The following is an 11,384-nucleotide window of genomic DNA, read 5'->3' as shown; positions in this document are numbered from 1 at the left end:
CACAAAGTCTTTCATTTACAGTCTTAAAGCAGCCTTCATCTGAGGCTCGTGCCTTAAAACAGAGAAGCAGGATTCTGCTGCTGACATTAGTTATTGTGAGCGCTGGACATGATTTGCACTCCAGCCTCTCATTCACTGCCAAGCAGCGATCAGCGCTGCCTCAGGAAGTTCCAAATAAGGACAGGGAAATGGAAACCCACCGGAATAGGTCCTTATGTAGTCACGACCTTATAAGGCACGGCGGAGCCGAGCTTTCCGGCAGCAGCGCAGCCTGCTGCACAGATGGGAAATCCAAATCAAATCTATAGGGCGACGGGGAGAGAGCAAGAATTATGCTGCTGTCTCGCGGAGCTGTTCTGCTATGAAGACACATTGATTCGGGACAGAGGAAGAGCGGCGTTGTCTTCGCAATTTACTGCGAGAGCTTAATATAAAGTCTCTCCTCTCTGCTTTCCCCCCAGGCCAGCGTCATGTGTCCTCCACTGCAGTGCCTAAATATGGGCTTCCTCCGCTCCAAATATGGACATCTACGTCACGGCAAGAGGGTATAAAAGGAGCGGGGAAACCTCTCAGCTCAGAGAGAGCTCTGAGAGCCCACAAGAGCAACTGTTAGAGCAGAGATAGATAGAGAAACACATAGAACTCCCTAACTGAGAAATATCACACCAAAAGTAAAAAGTCAATTCAAAACAACATTCATCCAAAAAGGTCAAAACCTGACTGGATAAGTAATTTAAAACTGAGGGAAAAAAATCAAGATTAATCTGTTGATTAATTTTGATGCATTTTAGGGAATGAGTATAAAGGACACTTTTGATTTCTTCTGAAAAGACAAGTGGATCTTTACTCATCTCTGAGAGAAAAAGGAAAACAACGGGACAACTGGAGCACGAGAGTCAAAGGAGCAAGACAGAAAACAGCATCTTCCTCGGCATCAGCAGAAGTGTGCTGCGTTCCCTGAGCTGGGCTAAGTGATTCCCTCCACCTGCGAGGCACCGCTCTGCCAGCGTGCACCCAGCCTCCCTGCACTCTTCACCAGCTACCAGCGCAGCCTCAGCCCTGTAGCTCCAGCACCAGCAGAGGATGGCTGCAGCCAAGACCGAGATGATCCTCCCAGCCCTGCAGATCTCAGAGCCTCTGAGCTTCCCTCACTCCCCCATGGATAACTACCCCAAGCTGGAGGAGGTGATGATGCTCAGCTCTGCAGGGACCCCCTTCCTCACTGCCTCCGCACCCGAAGGTGCAGGCTTCGGCTCTGGAGAGCCAGGAGAGCAGTATGACCACCTTGCTGGAGGTAAGAAATGGAGATTTGCTTTTTTTTTTTTTTTTTTGCCTCTGGTTGTTTATGCTGCATGTAAAGCTGAGCTAAAAATTAGATCACATCTGCTGAGCTACACTAAACCAAGAAAAAATTCATGAAAAATGAGAAGCTATATAAACTGAATTATTATTTATGTTTTGCTGTGTATTATTAATTCATATTATTAACTGATCAGAAAACTAGAGCTGACATATTAAGAGATATTTTCTGTTCCGAATTTATATTAATTTGTTTTATCATGGCATGTGTTGGGAAATGGAAGTGAATTTGAAAATACTACAAATAGAACAAACACAGAGAAATTAGAAAGATCTGACTGAATTTATTTATTGATAGCTCTATATCCCTGTTGACTCTCAGAGGACTTAAACACTGCTCAGTCACCGCATGCCTCTAGACACTCCTACAGCTCAATTCAAATTGCATTCCTAAAACCAGCTGAACTGCAGTTTCAGTAATCAATTGCCTCGGGCTCTGTGATGGGCTTCAAGAATGCACGAGAGTGTGTGTGTGCAAGACAGGAAGACAGAAAGAATGAAAGAAAGATCGAGAGAGTGTGAGCAGAGGGAAATGCGAGTCTAGAAAGCTTGCGCAGCAGCTCTTGTTGAGGGTTTGGAAGAGACAGTTTTAGAGTTGAAGGGGGTAAAGAGTTTAGTTGGAGGGGGTTTCTCTGCGTGGGCACCTGAATGATCTGTCACAGAAGAGAGGGGTGACACACTGTCCATCGCTCTGGCAGGATTCCCCCCTCTCCCTCCCTCTGGATATTGACAGTTTGATTAATGTCTCTCCTTTCTCTGTGTTCCCCTTGCAGATACGTTACCTGATATCCCATTCAACTGCGAGAAACCAGTGGGAGAGCAGACCTACCCCACCCAGAGGCTGCCACCCATCTCTTACACGGGCCGTTTCACCCTGGAGCCCGCCACCACCTGCAGCAACAGCCTCTGGGCAGAGCCCATCTTGGGCCTGTTCACTGGTCTGATGAGTAACGTCGCACCCAGCTCCAGCTCTTCCTCCATTGCCTCACAGACCACCTCGTCCTCCTCTTCATCCGTCCCATCCTCCTCCTCTTCCTCCTCCTCTTCTACCTCTTCCTCGTCTCAGAGTTCCAGCCTCAGTTCCTCCATTCACCACAGCGAGCCCAACCCCATCTACTCGGCTGCCCCCACCTACTCCAGCCCCAACTCTGACATCTTCCAGACCAGGGCCAGGCTTTCCCCAGCTCGGCCGGAGCAGTGCAGTACCCTCCTCCTGCCTACCCCAACGGCAAGACTTGCAGCACTAGCTTCCCCGTGCCCATGATCCCTGACTACCTCTTCCCTCAGCAGCAGGGAGAGATCAGCCTGGTGCCCCCTGACCAGAAGCCCTTCCAGAGTCAGTCAAGCCAGCCCTCCCTCACTCCTCTGTCCACCATCAAGGCCTTTGCCACCCAGACTGGTTCCCAGGACTTAAAGAGTGTCTACCAGTCCCAGCTGATCAAGCCCAGCCGCATGCGCAAGTACCCCACCCGGCCGAGCAAGACGCCCCCACATGAGAGGCCATACGCCTGCCCTGTGGAGACCTGCGACCGTCGCTTCTCACGCTCTGATGAGCTTACACGTCACATCCGCATCCACACAGGCCAGAAACCCTTCCAGTGTCGCATCTGCATGCGCAACTTCAGCCGCAGCGACCACCTGACAACGCACATCCGCACTCACACCGGCGAGAAGCCCTTCGCCTGTGAGATCTGCGGACGCAAGTTTGCCCGCAGTGATGAGAGGAAGAGGCACACGAAGATCCACCTACGGCAGAAGGACAAGAAAGCAGAGAAGGGGGGAGCAGTGGTGGTGACAGCAGCACCGGTGTCAGCTGCTTCACCTGCCTCCAGCTACCCCTCTCCCATCACCTCCTACCCCTCTCCGGTGTCTTCTTACCCCTCTCCAGTCACCTCCTGCTACTCCTCTCCCGTCCACACTTCCTATCCATCTCCTTCCGTGGCCACCACCTACCCATCAGTCTCCATGTCCAGCACCTTTCAGTCCCAAGTCGCCTCCTCCTTCCCCTCCTCAGTCGCCTCCAACATCTACAGCTCCCCCGTCCCCACCCCGCTATCAGACATGCAGACCACTCTCTCCCCAAGGACAATCGAGATCTGCTAAGAAAGAGCAAAGAGAAAAAACTTTTTTCAGTCTCTCCGCACCTCTCCTTCCTTAAGGTTCTTTGAGGGGAAACGAAATCAGCATCAAAAGACTTTGTTTTCCCCTCCAAAAAGCACTTTTCTGTCTGCTCCCTGTGCAGCGTTAGGTGAATCTTGAGATTTACCTGAAAGAGAGAAAAAGACACATGTCAAGGACTGGGCAAAGACAATAGAAGATGAAAAGGGATTTTTTCCTTCTCTGTAAAACAAATGCAGCACTTCAAATGCATATGGGACTCAACAGATAGAGAGCAGTGACGGGTCTCTACTGTTTGCTAAACAAAATCCAAGAGACAAACAGATTGCCAGCAGTTGTGGTGCTAAGGCACGTTTGCCCTCGCAGGCACTCATACAGTACAAAAGACATTGAATGATATACATAAGCTACCATATATGTATATTGTACATGTGCCATGTTTCGTTTTTATCATTCTTTGGTACCATTGATGTGAAAAATTATTTGCATATTTGCATTGTATTATTTGAAGTGAGCAGGGCCATATTTTCTACATACTTTCTCTATTATGTAGTGATGATGCTGTGATACATTTTGACATTGTTTGAAAAAAAAAAAGCACTTAAGTATTCAAGCATGAGTAAGAGTGATGTTAGTTTCTGTTTGTAAATATCATCCACTGGTACTATCTCTTTCTCTCTTTCTCACATGTGACATATCGCTCGGTTATATGGAAAAATAGAGAAAAGAAAAAAAAAACATTCAAAAAAGAGAAAAAAAAAAACTAAACAAGACAAACGCTCCCGTTATTTGGTGCCTTTTGTGAAGCCTTGCTGATGTTGTGACTCGGCTGCGCGAGCAAGAGAGAGAGGATGCACTGCATCTCGCCTTAAGGGTTGAGGGAATATTTTTGTTACAGAATGTAAGTCATACTCAGAGGGAGGAGAAGGGACGAGCTATGAGGGCACCGCTTCATTTCATTAGAATGTAAGCAAAAAAGGAGAAAAATTATAAAGTATATTTTTGTAAAACTGAAATGTAAATATCCACATCTTCAAGAGCTGGAATGTTGAAGTTACCTACTGAGTAGGCATGGGATTCTTTTGTATGTTATATACATGCAGTTCATTATTTTGTGGTTATCTTTAATTTGTATTTGTGTTTGTTAAAACAAGTGACTGTTTCTGGCTTCTAAACACATTGAATGCGCTTAACTGCCAATGGGATATTTGGTGTACAAGATATCCTCCCAGAAATGAAATATAAATAAAAATATGAATATATATGTATATTTGTTTTCATACTTTATTGTTTGACTTCTGTGTTTTCAAATATTTCCATTGGTACTTCACACCATTTCATAGAGACATTACATTACATCCCACCCCTCATTTTGTCACGTACATCCCTCACACATGAACAACACATTCCATCATCCTCTGTGTTAATTGTATGCAGATTATTAGTGGATTGATACCACAGCCTCACATCGCAGAGAGCCGCCCTTTAATTTGAGGGAAATCTGCAGAGTATAATCTTATGGAAACTCTCCGTTTCAATCACTGTTCTCCAACTGAACCCTGTCTTAATGATAACACTAACGCATGACTCCCATGCCTATAAACACTGAAGATGAGGAATTCTTATCTAGATCCAACATGCTCTTGAAGATATTAAGCCTATCTAAATTTCCATTTCATTTTAGATTTTATGATACAACACCGGCCCTTACTGTTGAGCACACAGACTTCCAGCAATTTGATCTTTAGGCAAAATAGCAAAAAAAAAAAAAAAAGTGTGCTGTATGCTGTTAAAGAAATAATTTCTGGAAAGGGCTATTTTAAACCGATTGTACTTAGACATGCACAGGGTTATTTTCACAGGGTGCAGGTGAAATCCATCACACGATAATTACCTTCTTTTCCACAAATGCGGTCGGCGAGATGCTGTCACCTCGCAGTGAATGAGCTGTAACACACAATTGGGCAATATCTGTGTAGTTTAGGCTGAATTGTTGCACGGATGCAGCTGAACAGACTGGCCCTGAAGGTTTAACCGCTGTTTCTTTTGCTTTTTCAAGTAGAATATAATAACAGCTTCGTCGCACCATCATTATTCATCTGCTACTGTTCCGTAGGCAAGGAATTCTCGCTACATGTTTGAGTATGAAAATAAAACAGCTTGGTTTTTTTAGCCTATGTAGACAAGAAAACCCTGTTAAGTTTTTCCCTCTCTCGAAGCTTTGGAGTAATTTTGTGTTGTGAAATGCACTAAACCAAAATACTCACAAATGCAAACACAGCTAAAATAGAAAGCAGGAAAACAAGAAGAAGAGAGTGATGGAGGGAAAGGGAAAATAATTAAGATAATTGGTCTCCTGATCCCAAATTGACTTTCTAAATTGGGTCTGATGAGTTGTGTGTGTTTGTACCAGGTGTGTGTCTGTGTTTGTGTGTGTGTGTGTGCACATGTATGCGGGCATCTGTGTAAAATACACACAGTGACTGTCTATAGACTGACTAATGTAGGTGTTTCCTGCTGTGCGTCCGCGTGCTGTTGTGGTGATGTGTAAGTGTATAATTGTGTGAAATTTGCTACGTTAGCAGCCGTCATTCTGCTCTTGTCTTTCCTTGGTAAAAGCTCAGTGTCCCCATGAAACAGATCTACCTGGACACCGCCCTCTCAACTGCTGACACAATGTTCTGTGTGTATAACTGTGTGTGTGTGTGCGTGTGTGTGTGTGCTTGAGTATGCATAAACATTCTCAGATGATACAGCAAAAGGCGGCACAAAATAGCAGTGGATGGTAACAATGGTCCATTTTCTTGGATGAAATCTACACCATTGTTACAATTTAAGAAAAATAGCATGCACATGAGACGATATCACACAAACACAAATCAGCACTGTGGTTGATCTCTATGCTGAGTTAAATCATTGTCATGTTTAAATAATAATGTTCTCTACTCAAAAGAACACCCAGCTTTTTTGGGCAAATCTCAAACCTCCTTGTGTGGCTTAAAATCCCAAAATCTCTCATTTCCTGTCATTGTTTACAGCATTATTTTGGTCCCTGGCTGCAAATCAGGAGCCATTCAATAGCTTTTGCATCAGAACTTTCTCATACTACCATGCTTTTAGGAAAGTCTTTTACTCAATGTGAAAACCACAGACTGTGCCTCTCTCAGCCCTTTCTCATGTTAAGAGACAGCATTTCAACCAGTGTTGGTTACGCAGGGGAGGCTGCGGCTCGAGGTTGTCACAGTCCATAGCCAAAATGCTAGAAAGACAGACGGCAAATATCCCTCAAAGTACGAGGGAATTGTGTCGCCCATCACATCCTCTGACTCGAGGCTCGTCCACGCGTATCAAAGCGCTGGGGCCCGCTCTGTTTAGGGAGGTGTGAGGGGAGCGCAAGAGAGGAGTTGGGAGCGTAGTTGCGTCGTGGCTTCACTCTGTTGTTACCCACAACGGAGCCACCTCACGCCCCCAACGGGCTTCCACTTCAAGAGCCCTGCCTTTGTTCAAAAATGTATTTGTTCTCTTATTCTTTTTGGGAACTGTGTAAAACAAAAAAGGACGGATGGCGAAGAGAACCACTCTCTCTCCCTCAGCCCTCCAATCCCATCCAACTACCACCTCTCTCTCTCTCCATCTCTGTCTCTACCTCTCTCTCCCTCTTTGGTAGTGCATATTTTGCTGGAGATGCTAATGATCTCCCCCCTCTGTATTCTGATGCAAGGTCTGTCTACACTTTTCCCTTTCATCCACATACAAATGTGCTCTTATTGCCTCTTCGCCCTCGGGCCTTTTAAGATGCCTTTTTGAAATATGCCGTTTGATAAGCACATCATTGGCCAAGTCCCCGCAGTGATTAGAGTTCTCTTTAATGTGAGCAAGTTAGAGAGTGAATGAGGGGCTCCGGGGCCGCCAGCCATTCGTTTTCCTCTGCCCTCACCCCATGACATCTCCCAGGCCGCTGGGGAGAGCCCCGTGTCGGGCACAGGACGACCCAGAACCCTGCTTAGCGCACACACACCGCTGGCCATCCTCCATCCTTCATCTCCACGTGGAGATTAGGCACTGGGAGGGAAGACACAGGAGAATCGCCTTCATAGAGACACGTACGGTACTGTATGCTGGAAGGCTAGATTCCTGTACTTTATCACAGGAATGTGACAGGAGGACTTCTCTCTAATGTCTTTTAAATATGCTCCATTGATCTCACGTTCAGAGCCTCACTCTCCCTCGCTGGGATGGTTTTTTTATCTTGCCAACAGGGAACACTGAGACAGTCGTCAGGTGCTTTCTCCTGTTCTGCCTCTTGCACTCGGCACCTGTTGAGCCTTTTGGGATAAGTAGGTTATATTTAAACTGCTTGATTTCCTTCCTCCTCACAGGTACATTTCAGGTAGATTGCAACATTTACACAGACACGGTGTTCAGGAAACGTGCTCGGCATATCGTAGGTTGAGAGCAAGTCAAAAGCTGTAAGTACACAAAACCTGAACTAAATGCAGCAGGTCCATCTATGTTCTTTATGTCGTAAATGAAACACAGCTCCAGTAAACCTGGAACAACAGGTTTGCACAGAAAGACACGCAAACACATAACAGATAATCAAGATGTCACAAATTTGTCCTCCTTATCTGGGTTACGATGTGCGAATCTTTTTCTTGTGTGTTGGCTGCGTACCTGTTCAAAACACATGAGATACAAGAGCAGCACAACTAACAGCTCGCATCTTTGAAATTATTTGTGGCACACAAAAGAGTTTTTTGACGTATCACTTCCACAATAATCTACAGGTGTCCTGGCAACTTTAGCTCTACTTAATAAACCATGCTTGTTTGAAGTACATGGCTTTGAACAGACAACAAAACAGTGCATGCTTAAGTACCCCCAGATATGACACCTCTTCAACTCCACATCAAGTACACTACAGCTTTACAAAAGGCACCTGGGTGGCTCTGAAATGCAAACAGGCCCTCATAAGTCTTTATGTGTCAAGGCTAGTAAGTGGGCTTGAGTTGTTTTCTTTTCTGTCTGTGAGTCTGACTATCATATGCAATCCCCGAGCAGGGTCTCCGAGGCTGTGTAAATAAACGCAGTCATGCCTCTCGGAGACTTGTCTGTTTTTATCAGAGGGATACATGCTCTGCAGCAGATGGCTTCCTCCTGCACATTACAGGCTTCTGATGACACTGTACAAGACCTCAATTCCTGAATAACAATAATTCAAGTCTTTAGATTGGAATTACTGCACTAGCTCGCCATAATTCGTGACATCAGAGTAGTGGTAGATTAGTCGAGTGCTGTACTGCCCTAATTTTGAAGCTAAACTATCACTGATAGCTTACCCTGCTTTTTTTCCCTCAGAAATTTGTCTGTTTCTATGACCCATTTTATTCCACGCGAAGCAGTGGGGATGCATTTCAGGGTCACTGGTTTTGCTTGAACTGCAGTTCAACAGTTCAGAACAACCACCCAGTTGTCACAACATCCCAGATTAGAGGTGAGAGCTACAGTGCTGCGAGTCCATGTTTGTATATGTGTTTGTGTGTCTGCAGGCTTCGTGGCTGAATATAACTCAAGCCAAATCTACAAAATGCTGTTAGGCTGTTGTTTACATGTCCCTGGCCGTTAAGGCATTTGCATATTTTCATGTGAAGCACTGCTAAAACCACCAGCAAAAGGAGATTAGAATAATAAAGTTCATATAAAACCACTTCCCGTGATCAGATCAGGGCATCCTGTGTCTTACTCTGATACATCAAAAGCTGAGATAGAGAGACAGAGACCTAATAGAAAATCTGTGTTTTCCCCCTTCCACCCTCCCTCCAGATGTGCCCTGCAGTGACTTCACCACCTGTCATTCAAAAGGTGGAGGCCAGGTGTCTGATCCGACACCACAGCCACCTGTTCTGAGAAGCGCCGCACTCAAACTAAAACACTCACAATCGCGCAAGTGCACTGCTTTTCCACAGTACATCAGCACAGGCCATAACTTAATCTCATCCAGTGTATTTTGACCATGCGCTCCCAAATAAATAAATAAATAAATAAAAATCTCTAACCCACTTATTAGGTAATACCTGTGGAATGGAATAGGAAAAACAAGACCACTGGTTCAGGGCCAAATATAATAGAATCATGACTAACAGCAGTAGAAAGACAAGTCCTTTGTCTTGGTGTTTTATAGTTTTGACTTACACTGACAATAGTACTGTGTGCTGTGGCTGTGTGTGCTTTCATAATGCAGCACCAGGTATTACAAAAGCAGCACTTGTCATCCGGCTGCTGCTAAGCCTCATTTAAAGGCTGAGGCATAATCACATACAAAAAAATCCTGAGTGGATAGAATGTAGAATTAGGTAAACAGGTGTGTGTGTGTGTGTGTGTGAGCATATACAGTATATTCATGTGTGTGCCTATCTATGCCACGTGTGCCTATATGCTGCAGCCGTAAGGTGTTATCAGTCTCAGGGGCGACAGTGTGATCGCGAGGGAGTGGGAGAAGTGAGAATTGGGGAGGAGGAGGGATAAGGTGAATGTGTATCATCATCTGGCCAGGTTTCATTTCCCACCCCCTCACTACAGCTGTCCTCCCCGTTTGATGAAAGCCTTGCGCTGCTATATTTGTCCCACAATGATGAGGTGGAACTAATGGCCACTTTCACACCAGCTGATGTCATCAGTGCGCTGTGCCTGGGGAGCAGGAGGGTGGGAGAGGCTGGGGTACCTGCTGGGAGCTTCTGTGGTCCACCTCCACGTGCACACACCCACGAACACACTCACATGTATAAATGGTCATGGTGGCGGTAAATGTGAAAATGCTGGCAGTAGACCGTTAGCTTAGCTCAGCACAAAGACTGGAAGCAGGGGGAAACAGCTAGCGTGGGTCTGTCCGGAGGCAACAAAATCCACTGTTTTATTTACTGTGCAGACCTGAGAGTGGCATCAATCTCCTCATCTAACTCTCAGCCAGAAAACAAAGACATGTATCCAAAGTGTCCAACTAGTCTTTTAGGGTAAACTAATTTCCTGCTGATTTATAAGGACATAAATCTAAACAATCCATCCTCCTCTTCTCTTTCTCACTCTGTCTCTACTCGTCTGCCTCCCTAACAGCTTGTTAACAGTAAGCAGTGTGTGTGCCGTGGCGAGCCGAGCACAGCCACATCTCTGTCACATCCACACCGTTAGGTCCTCATTTAGGGCCTGTGACTGCATGCAGTGGCATGTCAGCATCTGTCAGCTCTGTCAAGTGTGTATGTAGGCTTTTACGCTTCCTAATGTGAAACAGTTGACAGGTTATTACTGCCAAAGTGAAGTCATGAGCGTTGACCACAGCTCTAACCCAACTTTAACCCGGGAAAATTTTGGCTCATTGCTGAAATGCTTTGACAAGGTGAGACAAGCAAAGTTTTCTATACAGTCAACTCAAACAACTAGCCTGGTGTAATCTGTACATTACTGTATCCTGGCTATCCTGTTTCCATTAAGATGCGTCTGTGATCAGATCATAAACTCAGTACGCTTTCAACGCTTCAATCGTTTGGCTATAAATACCTCAGATGCCCCCTCAGTGAAATTACCCCTTCAGCGGGCCTATCTCCTCTTGCCCTCCATCATTTTCATCCTCTAATGTACATGAAGCCGCCAGTAATGGTGCTAGATTACAAAGAGTGCGCATAGCTTGCATGTGTGTGCGTGTGTTTTTTTACGGCTCAGAAATATCCCTGCAGTTAAGTATAATTCACACACAGAGGGCCGCACATTTGACCCGTACACATGCATGCACACACACTTCAGTCTGCTCTCTCCACACCTCAGGGTGTGAGTGTATGTGTGTGCATTTAGCTCTGTACACTGCCGCTTAATAGAGTCCTCCGTTGTGAGTAATGACCCCAGCTCTTTTCTGTTAT

At 45.5% G+C, this 11,384-nt stretch overlaps 1 protein-coding gene across 1 annotated transcript; it reads left to right on the top strand.

Moving 5' to 3' along the window:
• Positions 1–562: 562 nt before the first annotated feature.
• Positions 563–4,745, top strand: LOC108882957 (early growth response protein 1-like). The gene is given in 3 exon segments (XM_018675761.2): positions 563–1,294; positions 2,133–2,516; positions 2,519–4,745. Coding segments are annotated over 3 exon segments (1,539 nt in total). The 5' UTR covers positions 563–1,083; the 3' UTR covers positions 3,463–4,745.
• Positions 4,746–11,384: the final 6,639 nt, after the last annotated feature.

Source organism: Lates calcarifer, linkage group LG8 (assembly GCF_001640805.2).
Source record: "Lates calcarifer isolate ASB-BC8 linkage group LG8, TLL_Latcal_v3, whole genome shotgun sequence".
In the NCBI taxonomy this organism is placed as follows: Eukaryota; Metazoa; Chordata; class Actinopteri; family Centropomidae; genus Lates; species Lates calcarifer.
This window is presented reverse-complemented; position numbering and strand designations above follow the sequence as displayed.